The sequence below is a fragment of the Rhinoraja longicauda genome, chromosome 5 (genome assembly GCF_053455715.1).
Source record: "Rhinoraja longicauda isolate Sanriku21f chromosome 5, sRhiLon1.1, whole genome shotgun sequence".
Lineage (NCBI taxonomy): Eukaryota > Metazoa > Chordata > Chondrichthyes > Rajiformes > Arhynchobatidae > Rhinoraja > Rhinoraja longicauda.
In genome coordinates, this window is record NC_135957.1 from 40,183,840 (window position 1) to 40,206,973 (window position 23,134).

At 48.6% G+C, this 23,134-nt stretch overlaps 1 protein-coding gene across 1 annotated transcript; it reads right to left on the bottom strand.

Moving 5' to 3' along the window:
• Positions 1-1,026: 1,026 nt before the first annotated feature.
• On the bottom strand, positions 1,027-21,968 carry LOC144593570 (b(0,+)-type amino acid transporter 1). Its single transcript, XM_078399329.1, has 6 exons — positions 21,273-21,968; positions 12,973-13,106; positions 9,019-9,148; positions 5,715-5,839; positions 3,841-3,928; positions 1,027-1,451 (listed from the first exon to the last, which is right to left on the bottom strand). The coding sequence occupies exons 1-6, from the start codon at positions 21,966-21,968 to the stop codon at positions 1,218-1,220; spliced, it is 1,407 nt and encodes a 468-aa protein (XP_078255455.1). The 3' UTR covers positions 1,027-1,217.
• Between the last annotated feature and the right edge of the window lie 1,166 nt (positions 21,969-23,134).

Genomic DNA, 23,134 nt, shown 5'->3' on the forward strand with positions numbered 1-23,134 from the left:
TCCCTCCCTACACAAAGCCCCCACTCCATTTTATCCCTCCTCTTTCCCCATCCATGTCCTTTTCCATCCATATCCCTCCCTCCGGCTTTACATTTCACTCCCCCCTTTCCTTATCTGACACCCGTTTGTCGTCATTTCATTTCCAGCCTTTGTCACTTAATCCACCCATCTGCCATTTACACCCACCTCCTCACCTGTATCCACCCATCGCTTGCCAGGTTTTATCCCACCCTAACCGCTTTTTTCCAGCTCTCTCTCTCCTTACTGCATTGATCTGTAGAAGGAACCTGAACCAAAGCGTCAACTCTCCATTTCATTCCACGAATGCTGCCTGCCCCACTGTTCCCCATCACTTTTTCTTTGCTCAAGATTCCAGCATCTGCAGTCTCTTGTGTGTCTTGATGCATCATCATTGACTATTACCATTTGAGCAAAGTTATTTAATGAAGGTAATAAACCTTTTTCTAATGTAACATCTATTTATTCGCCAGAATTACATTAGAATGTTACACCTCTATTCCTTTTAAAGAAAATACAGCTCCGGTGGTTTTGAAATGAAGGCTGCACACAAATTGGTAGATACTGGTGTTAAAGAGAGTGGAGAGATAGAAGAAACAATAGATAGATACAAAAAGCTGGAGTAACTCAGCAGGTCAGGCAGCATCTCTGGAGAAAAGGAATCGGTGACGTGTCGGGTCAAGATGCTTCTTCAGTCTGAAGAAAGGTCAACCCAAAACATCACTTATTTATTTTCTCCGGAGATGCTGCCTGACCCGCTGAGTTACTCCAGCTTTTGTGTCTATAAATCAGCATCTGCAGTTCCTTCCTACACATTTTGTCTGCTCCACTAGAAGAAACAATAGGAATTTCTTCCATGGCTTGTGTTCAAGAATGGCCTGAGAATGAATGATAAACCTATAATGACCTGGTGATCATTAAAGCTACAAACATAATGTTTCTAAGGCATTAGTGATAACTTTATTTATACCACACAGAGTAAATCAAACTGTGAATGAGTCCCAAATAATAACATTTAAGCAATGCTGGAATATCTTGTTCATTCTTTCCCCTGATGAAGCATGGCCTGTTGAGTTTTGCGATTGCTTTCTATTCCAAATGGATAATGTCAGCTTCAGCAATATTTAAGTTGAGTTGAGTTGAGTTTATTGTCACGTGTACTGAGGTACAGTGAAAACCTTTTTTTCCTCTTTGATCAATTAATCCAAGTTTGATTGTGTTGGCCCAATTTCGAGCAGCAACTGCAGAAACACAGTGATCCGATCCATTGAGCAGGGGCATAGTTTGAAGTGAATCAATGGAAAATAAATCAATAAACCACTCAGCATGAACAAACCAACAAACAAGTATTCCATCTGAGGTTCTTCAATGAGTGGCATCACCACCAGGCAGATCGAAATAATTAGCATGAACACCGGAATGGGCAATGGCACCTATAAATAGAGAAAAGAAATGTTAATATGTCTTATGTTATCGTTTGATTTTGTCTGTTCTAAAAAAATGATTGCAATGTATCTTATATAAGTTCAGACGTTTATTATATATAATGTTAATTGTACACGTTATGACAATTCTGGAGCTCTTGACAAATAGAATTGAATATCCAAAATGCAACCCAGATTTTCTGTTCATTTCACTGCCATATTCCTCACTCCCCAAGAAGCTGATGCTGCCCCTTAAATGTTTATTTTGTAAGTGTCAATTGTAACACCATGTCTATGGATGCCATGTTCGTAGATGCCCATTTCCTTTCTCATTAATGGCTGTGCAAAGGATACAAAAAAGATGACCACAATCTGGGTCAAGAAAGGGAACTTCACCAGGAAAAACTTAAGTAAGCCAACTGAGCAAAATCATGATCCCAAATTCACAGTGCAGTTTGAAGTTATTAGTGGAGACAGAATGATTATTTTTGAAACTGTGCGGATATGGCCACTAAAATGTCAAGATAGTGAAACCATGTGAGACAATAAACACAAGACTTAAGTGCTTCTTTGTGGACAGTATCACAGTTCATTCAGTCCTATTCTCTGAAACCTGCTGAGACCTCTACAACTTGTCAATTTTCTAAGCAACTTCTTTAGGGTGCCTCTACCCATGCTTACAATGGTCTCTTAAGAGCACAGCATTCTTTTTTGAATTGTAAATTGCCATCCTATAATCTTTCACTCAATCATGTGTGGTTAAGGTTAATTTGTTTTTATTTCAAGATCCTCTAGAAAATTCCACTCAAATAACAAAGTATCAGAAAAGAGACCTTGATGTGTGATTCATACTGTGTGTTTATTTCTATCAAGAACTATCTTGTGTTCAGTTAACTATTTGCAGATGGTATATATTGCACTCCTCATCCAATTGTTTCCTCTCCAACTTAACTGAACTTTGCATCTTTACACTCTCCTTAGCAAAAAATGTATTATTTTTGACTTTGTAATGTTGTCTTTCTTTTTGTACCCAACTAGCATTCTTTATTCTTCAAAGTCTTCAAAGTCAATACATTGACTCTTCACAAATTTGCAACTGAAATCTAAATCTCCAATGGAATGTTTATCCTTTCAGAGAAGTGAGACTAACCCTACTGAGAGTCACAAATTATACCTGCTTTGACTTTGATACACACATCCCTTATCATCGTACTCTTCCTATTTACAGACAATGACAAGAAAGGCTTCCCTTCAAGATTTGCTCAAGGAACTTATCAAATAAAAGGAAGCATACCACTATGAAAAATAATTCCCATCACTTCACACCACCACTGATGTGCCCTTCTCCACATCAATGAATATTAAAATTATTATTGAGTTTTTTTAAGCTCATCGTTACCTCAAATCTTTCGACCGCAGCAAGCAATGTGAGACAGTGGTGGACTAAAATATATTCCATATTTACCTTTGATTATATTCAATAAACCTTGCCAACGTAAGTGGATAGTGGGTGAATGTTTTAGAGAGGATGCAGGTTCACTGGGATGTAGCCTAAATTGGCGCATATTTTCCATGAGGGGAGGTTAGACAAACTTATATTGTTTTCACAAGGACCCCAGAGGCTTGGGGATGAGGATGGGATGGGGGGGGGGGGGTTAATGGAGGTGATGACCTGATGGAAGAAAATACAATTATGAGGGGCATAGTGTAGATGGTCACTTTTCTTTTCAGGATGGGAAGATCAAATACTTGAGGGAATTGGTTTTAGGTGAGAGGGGGAAAATTTCAGGAGATTTACAAGGCTAGTGTTTTACACTGAGGATGGTGGATGCCTGGAAGGCATTGATGGAAGCAGAATTGGTAGGAATGTTCGAGAGGCATATAGACAGACACATGAACAGGCAGGAAATATATGGAAATGGATCAAGTTCATGCAGATGTGCTTCAGTGAGATCAGCATCAGACACAAAGGGCTGAAGGGCTTTTTCCCGTGCTGCATAGTTCTATGTTTTATGTCCTTTTGGGGGTTGGGGGTTACTTAGTGGTGAGGCTTTCCATGCTATAGGGTATCATGAGAGGCCATCAAAGCAAGCCCAGTCTACAGAAAGGAGAAAGTAATCATCCTCTCTTGGCCTGAAGTCAAACCTGTTAAGCATTAGATGACATCAAATGTGCCAGACAAAGTATTTTAAAAATTAAAAGAAAGAACCCAAATGATAATTTTCCCTTTTTGAAAAGAATCTATAACACTTTGAACATTCTCAAAATGTTTATGAAATAAGAAATGGTAAAACATAAAAAGTGGGGAGGGTTATAAACAAATAGAAGCTGATGTTAGAAAAGCTAAACATAATAGAGAGCACTTTCATGGGAGTAATTGTGTAAAACTAAATCTTACATTGAAAGGTCGATGAAGATGTGGCTTCTTAACTTTCATGTACACCAATGCAGCAAAGGCCTGACTATAAAAGAACCAAGCTGTAAAACTTTTAGATAAGAAAAGAAAAATTATTGTGGAAATGGAAGATTTAACACAAAATAAATTTCATGTACATTACTGTTCTATACTAATCTTCAAAATGTGTGCTGGCTTTTTTGGAGCCTCATACACCATAGAGTCATAGTCAATCAACTCAGAAACAAGACATCCAACCCACCCAGTCTGCACCTATAGTCAACCACCCATTTCCACTCATCCTTTATTAAGAACTATTTTTCATTCTCTCCACATGCTGATCATCATCCCCCAATTGTATCATTCCCCAGCACAACTAACCTAACAAACAGCTCGTTTTTGGATGTAGGAGGAAACTAGAGCACTTAGGGGAAAACACACATGCAGGGCCGTCTTAACGCATGGGCCTGATGGGCACTTGCCTGGGGGCCCACGAGCATAGGGGCCCCATACTGATCTGTGTATGTTAAGTGACTTGCAATAAATAAATACTACTTTAAAAATGTAGGTTCAATAAGTGCTTTTTTCGCAACATTTTCGGTCACTAAGTGCTTCTCACAGCGATCTGTAAGTGCTTTTCGCAACAATGTAGCACCCTAAGTCCATCGCTAAGTGCTTTTCGGTAAGTGCTTTTCGCCGGCACGACAGGGGGAGGCTGGTAGGGAAAGGGGGGTGGGGAGAGTAACGGTAGGGGCCCCAGCACACTGCTTTGCCTGGGGGCCCATAATGCTGTAAAAACGGCCCTGCACACATGGTGACAGGGAGACCTTGCAAACTCTACGAAGACAGCACCAGAGGTTTAGATTGAACCTGGGTCAAGGATGTAAAAAGCCAGATAAAGGGGAACCGGGGGATGAGTGTACTTGGATTTCAAAAAAGGCATGCAGTGAAAAATGCAGGCTTGCCATGTAAAAAGGACAAGACTTCATGGCATTGTGCAGGGAGATGTAGTAATATTTTATCATGGACACCGGATTGTCTGACTGACAGAAAACGGTTTAAAGATATGGATCGTTTTCAGGTTACTAATCTGTAACTCATAAGGTAACAAAGGGATCAGTGAGGGAGTTAAGGGAGGGCACAACTACTTCCTAACTACACTGTTGATAGATGAAGGGACCAAGTATACTGTTGCCAAACCTGTTGATAAATCAAAGCTACTTGTCTGGAAAACATAAAGAGTCTGCAAAGCATTGTCTGTAGGTGAGTCGGTGGGTTACAAATTGGAAGATGGTGCGTATTGTGAGGAAGTGTGTGATTGTCCACTTTGGCGAGAAGAATGGAAAGGTAAAATGCCAATTAAATGGAGAAAGACTATGGAATGTTGCTCCAAAGAAGGACTTGAATGTCACACAAGGTGTTAGCATTCAGATACAGCAAGGAATTAGGAAGACAAATAGAATGTAGGACTTTTTACTATAGGAAGTTTTGCTACAACTGTACAGTGTTGTTTTACTCCACAAAAGATTGATCACTTTATTTAAGGAAGGATATACTTGCATCAGCATCATGCAGCAAACATTTTCTAGGTTAATTCTTGGAATGGAAGCTTTGTGTTACGTGTAATAATTGTGCAGAATGCATCTATGCATACTAGAGGTTAAAGATGTGTGAGGCAATCTAGCAACATGTGGGTATCATAGAGGGTTTGACAGGGAAGATGCTAGAGAAAAGTTTCCACTTCATATTACACTGTCTCCCATTTTTATGATTGTTCTGCCAATGTTTTGCTGGATTATAGGAACAGCCCCATGGAATTAAAGTTATTTACTGTTATCGGTGAAAACATTGCTGAGAAAAACCTGTTCTGGGCAAACCTGAAATATTTGACGATGGATCCAAAATCGCCTGGGATTAATAAGATCAAAGCAATGAATGCTGTGAATGAAAGTGCAGGCAATGGTGTCAGCCGTTTCACATGTGCCATGGAGAGAATGTCTGGCTGGGAGGAAATTAACAACAAGAGTATTACAAGTACAAATTAGAAGTTCCTCAATGCAAAAGAAACACAAAACCTACTTATTCATATATATGTTATAGTCACATTTCAAACAATGATCATTATGGCCTTTTTTTTTCTAATTATGTATACTTCTCTGCCAAACACAATGGTGCACAAATTCATCTTTGGCCACTGAAATTAAAGATGTACCTGCACGTGAATATTGACCATGGGTTATACTCGTTTCAGCATATTCAGCTCCATTGAAGGCTGACAAACATGTGAGCATGAGCAATAAAAAATGAATTTCTAGCATACTGGAGTGCATTTTTACTTGTCATTTACTCAGTAAGGCCTTATTGTGCTGGTCACTCTTCATCTATGAACTTTGATGCCCAGAAGGAGCAGGAATCCTCTTTGCTCACAACAGTGCTGAATTTTATAGTTGTTCTCACTCTAACCTGGCTGCGAATACGAATACATGACAGAATCAGGTTGGGCAATGGCATGAATTATTCTATGACCCAACTTTTAAAGAACGTAGGTCTGCAATACTCTACCACTTTTTCGATCTATGCTCTTTCAGTTCTCTATTGGAGTGCATTTTACACCGATGACTACTTTCCCTTGCTCCCATCCCTGAGATCCTTATTTCCCTTTAATTCCCCTTTTCTGCCTCCCCATGTTCCCAGCCACTTATATCCCTGCCTCTGGCTGCACATTTCACTCCTCTTCTCTCCTTATATGACACCTTTTTGTCTCTTTTGTCGATCACTCCACCATCTGACAACCATACCATCCTTCGCCTGGATTCTTCTGAAGAAGGGTCTCGACCCGAAATGTCACCCATTCCTTCTATCCAGAGATGCTGCCTGTCCCGCTGAGTTATTCCAGCATTGTGTATCTATCTCCACCTACCACTTGCCAGGCTTTGTCCCGTTCACACCTCTCTAGCTTTCTCTCCACTACACTCAGTCAGAAGAGGGTCCTGACCCGAAACATCGCCTGTCCATTCCCTCCACAGATGCTACCTGATCTTCCAGTACCTTGTGTTTTGCTTCTGACTATGAGCATGGGATCTAGAAGAAAACCCTGTACAGGGAAGGAATGCCAGAACCCCTACTTTAGTCCCCCAACTGTAATCAGTGTCAAATAAAGATGACCGATAACTTACTTCTAGTCAGCTGAAGGCTCATTTTCATGAAATGTTAACTCTGTTTCTCTTACCACAGTTACCATCTGTCTGCTGCACAGTTCTGTTTGCATTTCAGTCATCTGTTAGGATGCCCAGTGGTACATTACAGAACATTATTGGTGACTCTTTGGGAGTGAAATCACCAATGGAAAAGAGGAGATTGGCCGCTTGCCTCACACCGAACCCAAATTTCCTTTCAGTTCTCTATCTGCAAAAGTTAATGTTATGCATTTTGCATGATTCAATGTGTCAAATATGGTAGGGCTACAAGCCTAGGCAGCTGGAGCTGAAAAACACAGTCTGGGAACAGGCTGAAGAAGAAGTGCGTAAAGAAATACATTGGACTAGAGATTCTTGGAGTGCCTAGGAGCACTTAATCTGATTAATCTTATTTTTAACTTTAAAATGGACATATCTCTCACCCTTGTACAAATGTTTATTGTGATGCTCAAATAGACATTTGATGTTTTAAAACAAATTAAAGATAGAGCCAAACATGCTCAATAAGTCTTTGCAAGATACTTAGCATCCCCCCTTTGCCCTATCATGAGAGAATAACAATAGAAGATTCAATGTTCCACACTGTGTGTCTTTTATCCTTTTTTAGGAATAGCATAGAGAAATGTTACTGATATTTTTGTAAAATTACTAGATCAAGTGAACTTGTTGGGCCCAAATCTCTCCTGCATTGGTGCAGCACCCTCCCCCCCCCCCTCCCCATCCCCTCTCCCCCCTCCCCACTCCTCCCCTCTTCCCCTTCCCCTCTCCACTTCCCCCCACTCTATCTTCCTCAACCCCCCTTATCCTCCCCCTCCCTCCACCCCCCTCCCTCCCTCCCTCCCCCCCTCCCCCCTCCCTCTCTAGGAGATAGATTTAAACTTTAAAATGTGAATCACTTTAAAAATATAACACCGATTTCAATGAAACTTCATCCATTAGCACCAAAGTGACTATGGTGAATAAGGTGGGCCTAAAATTGTCGCACTATCATGCGCTATCATGTTTTGGCTGTAGTACGGGAACAAACAAAGAAACCGCCGTGAGGGGGCGGAGGGAAAGAACAATGGAGGACCCCGCATGGGGGGACCACCATGAGGCAGGGAGAAGAAAAATGGACAATGGAGGACCCAGTGTGGGGGAACCTGCAGTGGGGAGGGTGGAGAACAAAAGAGGAGACGGCGAACTTTGTAACTTTGTCAGCGCCGTAGGTGGTCACTGTTTGTATATATTGGGTTTGCAAGCAAAGAATTTCACTGTGCCTTGTCACATTTGACAATAAAGTATTCCATTCCATATGCCCAATCAGATGGATGTAAGATGATTAAGCTTATTTGAAACTTTAAAATGGACATATCCTTCGCCGTAATCCAAATGTTTATTGTGATGCTTGAATAGAGATTCGATTTAAAAAAATTAAAGGTAGAGCCAAACAAGCTCAGTGAGGTATTTGCAATGCCCTTGGCCAGCTTATTGCAAATACCTCACTGAGCTTGTTTGGCTCATCTTACATCCCCCCTTCTCCATGAATGAGAGAATAATAAGCTGGCCAAAGTTTCTCCCTCTGTCAAGTGAACAAAGTAAGTTAAAATCAAGTCATGAATTGTGGGTGCTTCATGTGTGCAAAATTGGTCCCACTTTTTCTACCTTACAACAGCGACATCATTGGTTGGAAGCATTTTAAGAAATGTTGGATGTTTTTCTTTCATGCGTGTGTACTCTTAGATACAGGCTTTCTGCCAAAAAGTCTCACTTACTTGCTCCAAGATTTGCATTTAATTTGAAGCGTATCCCCTGCTTGAGAAGTAGGCTGTCAAATGCCTTTAGATGATTTTTCAATTCTCTGTGTCTGACCTTTAACTGTTCTCTCTGCAGACTCCAACCAACATCACATTTTCCCCATCTCACCTCTGTTTAAAGACATGAGAAAGATGCGGCTCTGGATTGCCAGATTAATATTCCATTTTGGGAGTTTGTCTATCCTTACCAGTGAACCTTCTCTGGCTGCTATGTAGCAAGTGCGACCACCAGTGAAGAAAGTGCCGTTTATGGACCCAAACGTGGAAAGTACAACTGACAGTGGAATGATCCATGTCCAACCGCCCAAGACTTTGTTTCTAAAATTGGAAAGCATTAAGAGATCATGACAGACATCACTATAGAAACCATTTATATTGTGCTGAGGACACTCTCCCTAAAATATTATCTCTGTTAAAACTTTATTCGCATGAATTATTATGTATATTTTTTTTATTCCCTCCATTCTGCAGTAAATGTGGCAGCACTGATGCACAAATGGAAGTGGTGAATTTACTGGGTAGACACAAAATGCTGGAGTAACTCAGCGGAAGAGGCAGTATCTCTGGAGAGAAAGAATGGGTGACGTTTTGGGTCGAGACCCTTCTTTAGACTTTACTGCACCATTCCCATTCTGTCATTGTTTTTGATCACATGCTTTACTCTGCAAACTCTGTCCTGCTGGAAGGCCCATAATCATAGATTCATTAAAAATATGCAGCACGGAAACAGACCCTTCAGTTTGCTGAGCCTGTACCAGCTATCAACCACCCATTTACACTAATGTTAAGTTATCCTATTTTATTCTTCTGATGTTCTTGTCAACTCCACCTAGATTCAATGGCAATTTACAATGACCAATTAATCTATCAACCTCCACGTCTTTGGGATGATTCATTTACCACTGAAAATCAGGTACAAACATATCGGCAGAACTCAATACACATTTATACCCATCAATTGGGTGCAATGGTTTTCCAACTGCATCTATAGGTAGATCACATAACACCTTTGGGTTTGCTCATAGCATGAGGATCTTGGTTCTTGACAGATCTTGAGCATCGATAGTGGAAAGAAATATGACTGACAGATAAACATGAGAAAAGAAGCAGAAAAGACATAAGGTACACCCAAGGCTTGGTCTTGTGCCTCAATCTTAAAAAGTGCAGTAGGCAATTTTTGGAAACAGCAGATGCTGGCTCATACCAAAGATAGACACAAAGTGCTGGAGCAACTCAGTGGGTCACGCAGCAACTCTGGAATAGAAGGATGGGTTACGTTTCAGGTTGGGATACTTCCTAAGAGGAAGGATCCCAACTTGAAACATCATTCATCCTTTTTCTCTAGAGATGCTGCCTGACCTGCTGAAGGACTAAGTAGGCAACTTAAATCTGCTCTACATCCAAAGCTTCGATCGCCCTGACTGCGAATGGTTTGACTACCCCGACCGCGGTAGAAAAGGAGGGAAGAAGATAAGGTGTTATTGCCTTCCATCACTGCGCACTGTGGTGGATGTTTATGTTATTTTTAATATAGTTGTGTGTCTTGTTGATTTTTTGGTATGACTGTATGGCAAATCAAATTCTTTGTATGCGTTTACATACTTGGCTAATAAATTAATTACAATTACATTGTGGGATCAACAAGGATTGGCTACTTCATGTCAGAAACTCCAAAGAAAGTCCTGGGATGGGTGGGAGGGAGTTAGGGAGAGGAGTTAATACAGGTGGATAGTTCACAGCTATTCTTGACACAAAACTGTGAAGAGGATGCTATGAGGATGCAGGGTGACTTGGACAGGTTGGGTGAGTGGGCAGATGCATGGCAGATGCAGTATAATGTGGATAAATGTGAGGTTATCCACTTTGGTGGCAAGAACAAGAAGGCTGTTGATTATATGAATGGTGTCAGGTTAGGAAAAGGGGAAGTACAACGAGACCTGGGAGTCCTTATACATTAGTCACTTCTTCTTCTTCTTGCGTTTGAGGCAGCAGAAATTATGTAACGCCCTCCAGGCGCTGTAGCCAGTGCACTGTGCTGTTGTCGAGGGCCGCGAGGTCTACCCCTCCACCAGGGGGACGGAGGACAGTGCAGTCGAAAATGACGTGCTGCGCTGTTTGCTGGTCTGCTCCACACACGCAGGCTGCTGATGAACGTAACCCCCAACGATGCATGTTGGTGTTGAACCGACCGACCCCTGTGCGGAGCCGGTTCAGGGCGACCCACTCTATGCGGAGCATGTCCGAGCTGGGTGGGGCTGTGGTGTTTGGTGCGACAGTGAATTGAGGAGGTCGCGATGTCTGTTCCCAGCTGGTTCTCCATGCTCCTAGTATGTTGAAACCGGAGCAACAGAGGGTCGCTGCATGACGGGGGAAAGGGTGACGAGATGACAGGCGTTGAGATCCCAGTTGCTGTGAATCCTGGGCGAGGTGGTGCAAAGGATGTTTGGCATCCGATGGGGCCTTGCACACCAGCCTATGAGTGAAGAACTCTCTGCGAAGCTTGGCGGGTGCGATACCTGTAAGCAACGGCAGGAGATCCGTCGGAGTAGGGCGTAGGCAGCCGGTAATGATCCGCATGGTGTCGTTGAGGGTGATGTCTAGCTTGCTAGTATGAGCGCTGCGGCACCATGCTGGGGCGGCGTACTCAACGGCGCTGTACACAAGTGCAAGAGCACTGGTTTGGTGATATTAGTAAGCATGCAGGTACAGCAGGCAGTGAAGAAAGCTAATGGCATGTTGGCCTTCATAACGAGAGGAGTTGAGTATAGGAGCAAAGAGGTCCTTCTACAGTTGTACAGGGCCCTGGTGAGACCACACCTGGAGTACTGTGTGCAGTTTTGGTCTCCTAATTTGAGGAAGGACACTCTTGCTATTGCGGGAGTGCAGCAAAGGTTCACGAGGTTAATTCCCGGGATGGCGGGACTGTCATATGATGAAAGAATGTAGTGACTGGGCTTGTATTCACTGGAATTTAGAAGGATGAGAGGGGATCTTATAGAAACATATAAAATTATTAAGGGGTTGGACACGCTGGCTGCAGGAACCATGTTCCCGATGTTGGGGGAGTCCAGAACCAGGGGCCACAGTTTAGGAATAAGGGGTAAGCCATTTAGAACTGAGATGAGAAAAACGTTTTCACCCAGAGAGTTGTGAATTTGTGGAATTCTCTGCCTCAGACGGCAATGGAGGCCGATTCACTGGATGCATTCAAAAGAGAGTTAGATAGAGCTCTTAGGGCTAGTGGAGTCAAGGGATATGGGGAAAAGGCAGGAACGGGGTACTGATTGTGAACGATCAGCCGTGATCACATTGAATGGCAGTGCTGGTTCGAAGGGCCGAATGGCCTACTCCTGCACCTATTGTCTACGTATCTATGCATCGATGACTCCACTATCCTTGCAAACATTGTGTTCAAGGACTCACTGCTTGTTGAGCGATTTTTTCCATAACTTCTATTCCTTCTACCATTTGACTGCAATCTTTCACCACAATAATTTATTTGTGCTAAGGGAAGTAGATCCTAACTGTTTATAGAACATAGAACTCTCAGAGGGCAGTGGAGGCCAATTCTCTGAATACATTCAAGAGAGAGCTAGATAGAGCTCTGAAGGATAGCGGAGTCAGGGGGGTATGGGGAGAAGGCAGGAACGGGGTACTGATTGAGAATGATCAGCCATGATCACATTGAATGGCTGTTCTGGCTCGAAGGGCCGAATGGCCTTCTCCTGCACCTATTTTCTATTGTCTATTGTCTATAGAACAGTACAATGCAGCAATGGGCCCTTCTGCTGACAACCTCCAGGCTAAACATGATGCCAAGTTAACCTAATCTCCTCTGTCTGCACATTTATCCTATTTATCATAACTTTATCTTCTTTATTATGTATTCCTCAGTTTCCTTTATTCCAAATAAAACAACCCAGACTTCCTATCCCCCAATATATAATGATGCAGCCCAGGTAACATCTTTTCCATATTTTCACAGCCTTCCTATAGACTTGTGATAAAAACTACACATAATACTGTAACTGACCCTTTTAAGTTCTTGTTTGACCAAAGTGGTCTTATTCAAGTCAAGTCAAGTCAAATTTTCTATGGTTCAGCCAATAAAGATAAATAACACATGTACACTCTTAACTTACCCCCATGTTACAGCCACAGCTCTAGAGAAGATCATCTCAGCTGGACTCATGGCTGCCAGGTAGCTCATGTTTACCAGAATGTAAAGCAAAGTCACCAGTGGAAGGGAAATCAGTAAAGCTCGGGGCAGGTTCACCTGAAACAATAAATTCACTGTAATCTCAATATTGGGTTAGATGCAGAAGGGACTGCAGAGGCTGGAATCTGGAGCAACAAACAATCATCAGGTCGACTAGCATCTGTGGATGGAAAGCAATGGACGACGACTACATCAGGAATGAGAGTGGAGAGGGAAGATAGCTAGTATAACGAGGAGAGGTGGAGTGGTGAGATCGAAGTGGGAAATGACAGGTGGACTGGGAAGGGTGAAGGATATTAGGCAAATGGAGCAGGTTGGGGAGGGGAAGGGATCTATTTGAACCCATGAGAACTTAATGAATAAGGTTTCATAATACAATTAACCCCCACTCAGCTATCTATCTATCTATATACTACTAAAACTCTGCGGTCCAACATTCCGTATGTATATGTGTATGTACGCAAAGATTCCGAAGAGTTTCTGTCCATAACTTACAAACCCTACTCCTCCCTGACGGTACACCAAAGCGCTACGATTTTTGTACCGCCATATTCACCATTAACATGGGCAACTATTGTAAGTACTTTCGTTCAAATTGAAGCTGCCTTTTTAAAGCTAGAGAGATATTAAAGTTTAATTTTCATTTCTAACCCTTTTCTTGAAGGGGCTTCAGCGCGTGATGTCACAATGGCACCCGTGCACCAATGAGAGATCAGCTCGGTTTTAAATTTACATCTTCAGCTTGTGACGTCACAATGCTTGTGTGAGATTGTTGCAACATTGTTGCGAAAGGCAACTGCCAGTTTTTTAAAGTTGTGCAAGTCACTTAACATACACAGATCAGCATGGGGCCCCTATTCCCTCCCTCCCCCCCCTTCCCCCCTCAACCCCTTCCTCCCCACTCCTTCCCACCTCCATCCCCACTCCCTCCACCCCTCCTCCCCAACTCCCTCCCCACCTCCCTCACCCCTCCTCCCCTAACTCCCCCCCCTCCCTCCTTCCCTCCATCCCTCCCCCCCTCCCTCCACCCTTCCATCCCTCTCCCCCTCCCCCCTCCTTCCACCCTCCCTCCCCCCTTCTGGTTACAAAGGAAACCCTACGGGGACGGGCCCAACGGGGAAAGAGGGGTACTGGGAAAAGGGGAGGTCCCCCTCCCTCCCCTCCCCTCCCCCTCCCCCCTAACCCTCTCCCTCCCCCTTCCCCCTCCCCTCCTCCCTCCACACCTCCCTCCTCCCTCCCTCCCCTCCTCCCGGTTACAATGGAAACCCTACGAGGACGGGCCCAACGGGGAAAGAGGGGTACTGGGAAAAGGGGAGGTCCCCCTCCCTCCCCCCTTCCCCCATCCCATCCCCCCTCCCTCTCCTCTCCCTCCCCCTTCCCCCCGTTCCCCCCTCCCCTTCCCCCATCCCTCCACACCTCTCTCCTCCCTCCCTCCCCTTCCCTCCCTCCCATCCTCCCAATGCTTGTTTGAGATGGGTGCTACATTGTTTCGAAAAGCACCACTAACAGATCGCAGTGAGAAGCACTATGTGACCGCGAATGTTTCAAAACAAGCACTTAAAAAGCACTTATCTTTTTTTAAAGTATTTTTTTTAATTGCAAGTCACTTAACATACACAGATCAGCATTGGGCCCCTATGCTCGTGGGCCACCGGGCAAGTGTTTCCCGGTTACAATGGAAACCCTACGGGGACGGGCCCAACGGGGAAAGAGGGGTACTGGGAAAAGGGGAGATCCCCCTCCCTCCCCTCCCCCCTACTCCCTCCCCCCTTCCCCCCTCCCCTTCCCCCCTCCCCTCCCCCCTCCCTCCCCCTCCCCTCCTCCCTCCACACCTCCCTCCCTCCCCCCTCCCGGTTACAATGGAAACCCTATGAGGACGGGCCCAACGGGGAAAGAGGGGTACTGGGAAAAGGGGAGGTCCCCCTTCCCCCCTCAACCCCTTCATCCCCCCTCCTTCCCACCTCCATCCCCACTCCCTCCCCCCCTCCTCCCCCTCCCTCCCCAACTCCCTCCCCCCTCCCCCCTAACTCCCCCCTCCCTCCTTCCCTCCCTCCCCAATCCCTCCCCCCCTCCCTCCACCCTTCCATCCCTCTCCCCCCTCCTTCCACCCTCCCCTCCCCCCCTCCCGGTTACAATTGAAACCCTACGAGGGACCGGCCCAACGGGGAAAGAGGAGTACTGGGAAAAGGGGAGGTCCCCCTCCCTCCCCCCTTCCCCTCCCCCCTACCCCCCTCCCCTCCCCTCCCCCCTCCCTCCCCTCCCCTCCTCCCTCCACACCTCCCTCCTCCCTCCCTCCCCCTTCCCGCCCTCCCCTCCTCCCGGTTACAATGGAAACCCTACGAGGACGGGCCCAACGGGGAAAGAGGGGTACTGGGAAAGGGGAGGTCCCCCTCCCTCCCCCCTACCCACCTCCCTCCCCTCTCCCTCCCCCCTTTCCCTCCTCCCTTCACCCCCTCCCCTCCCCCTCCCATCCCCCCTCTCCCCCTCCCTCCCCCCTACCCCCTCCCTCCCCTCTCCCTCCCCCCCTCCCCTCCCCCCCCCCTCCCCTCCCCTCCCCTCCCCCTTCCCTCCCCCAACCCTCCCCCTTTCCTCCCCTCCCGGTTACAATGGAAACCCTACGAGGACGGGCCCAACGGGCCCACTCGGTCTAGTATACTACTAAAACTCTGCGGTCCAACATTCCGTATTGTATGTATGTATATGTGTATGTACGGAAGATTCCGAAGAGTTTCTGTCCATAACTTACAAACCCTACTCCTCCCTGAAGGTACAACCAAAGAGCTACGATTTTTGTACCGCCATATTCACCATTAACCTGGGCAACTATTGTAAGTACTTTCGTTCAAATGAAGCTACCTTTTTAAAGCTAGAGAGATATTAAAGTTTAAATTTTCATTTCTAACCTTTTCTTGAAGGGGCTTCAGCGCGTGATGTCACAATGGCACCCGTGCACCAATGAGAGATCAGCTCGGTTTTAAATTTACATCTTCAGCTTGTGACGTCACAATGCTTGTGTGAGATTGTTGCAACATTGTTGCGAAAAGCAACTGCCAGTTTTTTAAAGTTGTGCAAGTCACTTACATACACAGGTCAGCATGGGGCCCCTATTCCCTCCCTCCCCCCCTTCCCCCCTCAACCCCTTCCTCCCCACTCCTTCCCACCTCCATCCCCACTCCCTCCCCCCCTCCCCAACTCCTCCCCACCTCCCTCACCCCTCCTCCCCTAACTCCCCCCCCTCCCTCCTTCCCTCCATCCTCCCCCCCCTCCCTCCACCCTTCCATCACTCTCCCCCCTCCCCCCTCCTTCCACCCTCCCTCCCCCCTTCTGGTCACAAAGGAAACCCTATGGGGACGGGCCCAACGGGGAAGAGGGGTACTGGGAAAAGGGAGGTCCCCTCCCTCCCTTCCCCCTCCCCTCCCCCCTCCCCCTCCCCCCCTAACCCTCTCCCTCCCCCTTCCCCCCTCCCCTCCCCCCCTCCCCTCCTCCCTCCACACCTCCCTCCTCCCTCCCTCCCCTCCTCCCGGTTACAATGGAAACCCTACGAGGACGGCCCAACGGGGAAAGAGGGGTACTGGGAAAAGGGGAGTCCCCCTCCCTCCCCCTTCCCCCATCCCATCCCCCCTCCCTCCCTCTCCCTCCCCTTCCCCTTTCCCCCCTCCCCTTCCCCCCTCCCTCCACACCTCTCTCCTCCCCTCCCTCCCCTTCCCTCCCTCCCATCCTCCAATGCTTGTTTGAGATGGGTGCTACATTGTTTCGAAAAGCACCACTAACAGATCGCAGTGAGAAGCACTATGTGACCGCGAATGTTTCAAAACAAGCACTTAAAAAGCACTTATCTTTTTTTAAAGTATTTTTTTTTATTGCAAGTCACTTAACATACACAGATCAGCATTGGGCCCCTATGCTCGTGGGCCACCGGGGCAAGTGTTTCGAAAAAGCACTGAGAGTGTGTCTGGGGGAGAGAGAGAATGGGGGGGGGTCTGAGAATCGGGACTGGGGAGGGGGACAACAGGGGTCGTTGCGGAGGGGGCTTGTGGTGGGGAAAGAGGAGTACTGGGAAAAGGGGAGGTTCCACTTCCCCCCTCAACCCCTTCCTCCCCCCTCCTTCCCACCTCCATCCCCACTCGCTCCCCCCCTCCCTCCCCCCTCAATCCCAACCTCCATCACCACTCAGCCCCTAACTCCCTCCTTCCCTCCATCCCACCCTCCCCCACTCCCTCCCCCCTCCCTCCACCCTTCCATCCCTCCTCCCCTCCCCCCCTCCTTCCACCCTCCCTCCCCCCCCCTCCCGGTTACAATGGAAACCCTACGGGGATGGGCCCAACGGGGAAAGAGGGGTACTGGGAAAAGGGGAGATCCCCCTCCCTCCCCCCTCCCCTCCCCCCTACCCCCTCCCCTACCCCTCCCCCCTTCCCCCCTCCCCTTCCCCCCTCCCCTCCCCCTCCTCCCTCTCCCCTCTCCCTCCACACCTCCCTCCCTCCCTCCCTCCCCCCCCTCCCGGTTACAATGGAAACCCTATGAGGACGGGCCCAACGGGGAAAGAGGGGTACTGGGAAAAGGGGAGGTCCCCCTTCCCCCCCTCAACCCCTTTATCCCCCCTCCTTCCCACCTCCATCCCCCCTCCCTCCCAACTCCCTCCCCCCTCCCTCCCCCCTCCCCCCTAACTCCCCCCTCCCTCCTTCCCTCCATCCCTCCCTCCCCAGAACCCTCCCCCCCTCCCTCCCCAAACCCTCCCCCCCTCCCTCCACCCTTCCATCCCTCTCCCCCCCTCCTTCCACCCTCCCTCCCCCCCTCCCGGTTACAATTGAAACCCTACGAGGACGGGCCCAACGGGGAAAGAGGAGTACTGGGAAAAGGGGAGGTCCCCCTCCCTCCCCCCTTCCCCTCCCCCCTCCCCACTCCCTCCCCCTCCCCCTACCCCCCTCCCTCCCCTCCCCCCTCCCCTCCCCTCGCCTCCTCCCTCCACACCTCCCTCCTCCCTCCCTCCCCCTTCCCGCCCTCCCCTCCTCCAGGTTACAATGGAAACCCTACGAGGACGGGGCCCCAACGGGGAAAGAGGGGTACTGGGAAAAGGGGAGGTCCCCCTCCCTCCCTCCCCCCTACCCACCTCCCTCCCCTCTCCCTCCCCCCCCTTCTCTCCTCCCTTCCCCCCTCCCCTCCCCCTCCCATCCCCCTCTCTCCCCCCTCCCTCCCCCTACCCCCCTCCCTCCCTCTCCCTCCCCCCTCCCCTCCCCTCTCCCTCCCCCCCTCTCCCTCCCCCCTCCCTCCCCTCCTCCCCTCCCCCTTCCCTCCCCCAACCCTCCCCCTTTCCTCCCCTCCCGGTTACAATGGAACCCTACGAGGACGGGCCCAACGGGCCCACTCGGTCTAGTATACTACTAAACTCTGCGGTCCAACATTCCGTATGTATATACGGAAGATTCCGTATGTTTGTACGGAAGATTCCGAAGATTTCTGTCCATAACTTACAAACCCTACTCCTCCCAGACGGTACACCAAAGCGCTACGATTTTTGTACCGCCATATTCACCATTAACATGGGCAACTATTGTAATACTTTCGTTCAAATTGAAGCTACCTTTTTAAAGCTAGAGAGATATTAAAGTTAAAATTTCTCATTTCTAACCCTTTTCTGAAGGGGCTTCAGCGCGTGATGTCACAATGGCACCCGTGCACCAATGAGAGATCATATCGGTTTTAAATTTACATAATTTTTTTCTGACCTTTTTTTTTCAAGGTCTTCAGCTTGTGACGTCACAATGCTTGTGTGAGATGTTGCAAACATTGTTGCGAAAAGCAACTGCCAGTTTTTTAAAGTTGTGCGAGTCACTTAACATACACAGATCAGCATGGGGCCCCTATTCCCTCCCTCCCCCCCCTTCCCCCCCTCAACCCCTTCCCTCCCCACTCCTTCCCACCTCCATCCCCACTCCCTCCCCCCTCCTCCCCAACTCCCTCCCCACCTCCCTCACCCCTCCTCCCCTAACTCCCCCCCCTCCCTCCTTCCCTCCATCCCTCTCCCCCTCCCCCTCCTTTCACCCTCCCTCCCCCCTTCTGGTTACAAAGGAAACCCTACGGGACGGGCCCAACGGGGAAAGAGGGGTACTGGGAAAAGGGGAGGTCCCCCCTCCCTCCCCTTACCCCCTCCCCCATCCCCCTCCCCCCTAACCCTCTCCCTCCCCCTTCCCCCCTCCCCTCCCCCCTCCCCTCCTCCCTCCACACTCCCTCCTCCCTCCCTCCCTCCTCCCGGTTACAATGGAAACCCTACGAGGACGGGCCCAACGGGGAAAGAGGGTACTGGGAAAAGGGGAGGTCCCCCTCCCTCCCCCCTTCCCCCATCCCATCCCCCCTCCCTCCCCTCTCCCTCCCCCTTCCCCCCGTTCCCCCTCCCCTTCCCCCTCCCTCCCCTCCTCCCTCCACACCTCTCTCCTCCCTCCCTCCCCTTCCGTCCCTCCCATCCTCCCAATGCTTGTTTGAGATGGGTTGCTACATTGTTTCGAAAAGCACCACTAACAGATCGCAGTGAGAAGCACTAAATGACCGTGGTCGTGAGAAGCACTAAATGACCGCGAATGTAGCAAAAACAGCACTTTAAACCACTTTAAACCACTGTTTTCAAGTAGTCTTTTTATTGCAAGTCACTTAGCATACACAGATCAACATGGGGCCTCTATGCTCGTGGGCCACCGGGGCAAGTGTTGCGAAACAGCACTTGGAGTGTGTCTGGGGAGAGAGAGAATGGGGGGGGGGGTCTGAGATGGGGACTGGGGAGGGGGACAACAGGGGTCGTTGCGGAGGGGGCTTGGTGGTGGGGGAAAGAGGGGTACTGGGAAAATGGAGGTCCCCCTTCACACCCTCAACCCCTTCCTTCCCACCTCCATCCCCCACTCCCTCCCCCCCTCCTCCCCCTCCCTCCCCAACTCCCTCCCCCTCCCTCCCCCACCTCCCTCAAACCTCCCCCCTATCTCCCCCCTCCCTCCTTCCCTCCATCCCTCCCTCCCCCCAATCAATCCACCTTCCATCCCTCTCCCCCTCCCCCCTCCTTCCATCCTCCCTCCCCCCTCCCGGTTACAATAGAAACCCTACGGGGACCGGCCCACGGGGAAAGAGGGGTACTGGGAAAAGGGGAGGTCCCCCTCCCTCCCCTCCCCCCTACCCCCTCCCCCCTTCCCCCTCCCCTTCCCCCCTCCCCTCCCCCCCTCCCCTCCTCCCTCCACACTCCCTCCACACCTCCCTCCCCCCCCGGTTACAATGGAAACCCTATGAGGACGGGGCCCAACGGGAAAGAGGGGTACTGGGAAAAGGGGAGGTCCCCCCTTCCCCCCTCAACCCCTTCATCCCCCCTCCTTCCCACCTCCATCCCCACTCCCTCCCCCCCTCCTCCCCCTCCCTCCCCAACTCCCTCCCCCCTCCCCCCTAACTCCCCCCTCCCTCCATCCCTCCCTCCCCAATCCCTCCCCCCCTCCCTCCACCCTTCCATCCCTCTCCACCCTCCCTCCCCCCTCCCGGTTACAATTGAAACCCTACGAGGACGGGCCCAACGGGGAAAGAGGAGTACTGGGAAAAGGGGAGGTCCCCCTCCCTCCCCCATTCCCCCATCCCATCCCCCCTCCCTCCCCTCTCCCTCTCCCTCCCCCTTCCCCCTTCCCCCCTCCCCTTCCCCCCCTCCCCCCTCCCTCCCCTCCCCTCCTCCCTCCACACCTCCCTCCTCCCTCCCTCCCCCTTCCCGCCCTCCCCTCCTCCCGGTTACAATGGAAACCCTACGAGGACGGGCCCAACGGGGAAAGAGGGGTACTGGGAAAAGGGGAGGTCCCCCTCCCTCCCTCCCCCCAACCCACCTCCCTCCCCTCTCCCTCCCCCCTTCCCTCCTCCCTCCCCCCCTCCCCTCCCCCCTCCCATCCCCCCCTCTCCCTACCCCCCTCCCTCCCCTCTCCCTCCCCCTCCCCTCCCCCCCTCCCTCCCCTCCTCCCTCCCCCTTCCCTCCCCCAACCCTCCCCCTTTCCTCCCCTCCCGGTTACAATGGAAACCCTACGAGGACGGGCCCAACGGGCCCACTCGGTCTAGTCTTAACTAAAACCCACTGACTTTCCATCCTTGGTGCTCAGCTTGCACAAGCGGCTTGACCTGGTAATTTATGTTGCTGATGCCAAGTAGCATTCCATTAAAGTCGTCATTTAAAAAAAAAAAATTGCGATGGATTAAGAGTACTTGTTTCGTACTTACTTCTGGCCTCTTGATTTCTTCAGTCAAACTATTTAAATTATTCCATCCATCGTAGGACCAGAGGCCTTGTTGTAAAGCGGTTCCAATTGAGCCTATTCCTCTTGTTCCTTGAAAAGCATTCTGAAAACTCTGTGTGTGTCCATTGAGGATCAATATTATCCCACCTATCACTATTACCAGCAAGGACACTAGTTTGGCAAATGTGAAGATATTTTGAATGTGGGTTGCCAGTTTCACATTAAGACAGTTTACTACAACGACAATTAAAATGCTGGCAGCAGCTGTACACTTTACCAGAGCAGGAGGTGGTGGACATTCCCCATAAAATGGAGCCGCAGTGTATTGCGCCAGGCTCAAAGACATTGCTGCGAGAGAAGCAGGTCTGACTACAAACACAGATGTCCAAGAGAACACAAAAGCTGGGATGGGACCGAAGTTTCTCAAGATGTATATATATTCTCCACCAGATTCCTTTATGACAGTCCCTAATTCAACGTATGAAAGAGCAGCTACCATGCACAGTAATCCACAGAAAGCCCATACCAGAAGGCTGGCTCCAGGGCTCCCAATATATCGTAACACCCATTCTGGAGACATAAAGATGCCAGAGCCAATAATAGTCCCTACAATTAAAGACACGGAACTAATTAATCCAACTTCACGTTTTAAATTTAGTTTTCCTGCTGTTGATGCCATATCCAAGGCTGACTGAATCCAGGCAAAGCTTCTTCCTTTCTTTTTTGAAAATCTCGCTGCAGCTATATCAAAGGTCTAAGTATTGAAACTATTTTTATTGCATCTCAAGTTCTAAGTCTCCTTGGCAATAAGAATATCTTGTAAACATTAACTGATGTTAATTGATCGTGTACAGCAATTGTTTACATAAGGCTTGCTGCATAGAAACAGGTCACGCTGGTCATTAATCTGAGTTGGCAACTAGCCTCCATCCAACTTTCTGCATGTAACTCTATTCACAGACTCCTCTATTTCCATTTCTCATAAATAATTACTCAGATTTCCTTAAAATATACCTATACCATTCGACTCAAACTAGTTCTTCTGTAGTTGTGATTAGTACTATCTAACCTCTGAGTAAGTAAATATATCTCTCTTTAAATCTATTCTGTCAAATATATTCCAGTGTTAACATCCACTGTTGGATCCCTCCTTATATTATGATATAATAAAAGGCCATTCAGCCCTCAGAGTCTATGCTCACAGTGCCATCCCATGAATCCCATTCCTCTATTTATTTCCTTTTAACCTATTCTCTCACACATGCTCATTAACACCCTCTGATTCCCTCACCTCTCATCTCCACGAGGAGTACTTTGCAGGAGCCATTTTACCTTAGGGCGGCACGGTGGCACAGCGGTAGAGTTGCTGCCTTACAGCGAATGCAGCGCCGGAGACTCAGGTTCGATCCTGACTACGGGTGCTGTACTGTACGGAGTTTGTATGTTCTCCCCGTGATCTGCGTGGGTTTTCTCCGAGATCTTTGGTTTCCTCCCACAATCCAAAGACGTTCAGGTACGTAGGTTAATTGGCTTGGTAAATGTAAAAACTGTCCGTAGTGGGTATAGGATAGTGTTAATGTGCAGGGATCGCTGGGCAGCGCAGACCCGGTGGGCCGAAGGGCCTGTTTCTGCACTATATCTCTAAATCTAAAAAAAAATCTAAAATCATGAGCACATCTTTGGAATGTGGGGTTGAGAGGGAAAGATAGGCCAGCCATGATTGGATGGCGTAGTACACTTGATGGGCCGAATGGCCTAATTCTGTTTCTATACATAAAAGTGGGATAACACATTGTAAATAGGCGTCCGAAGGTCAGCGTGGTCTTGGTGACTGAATTATCTGTT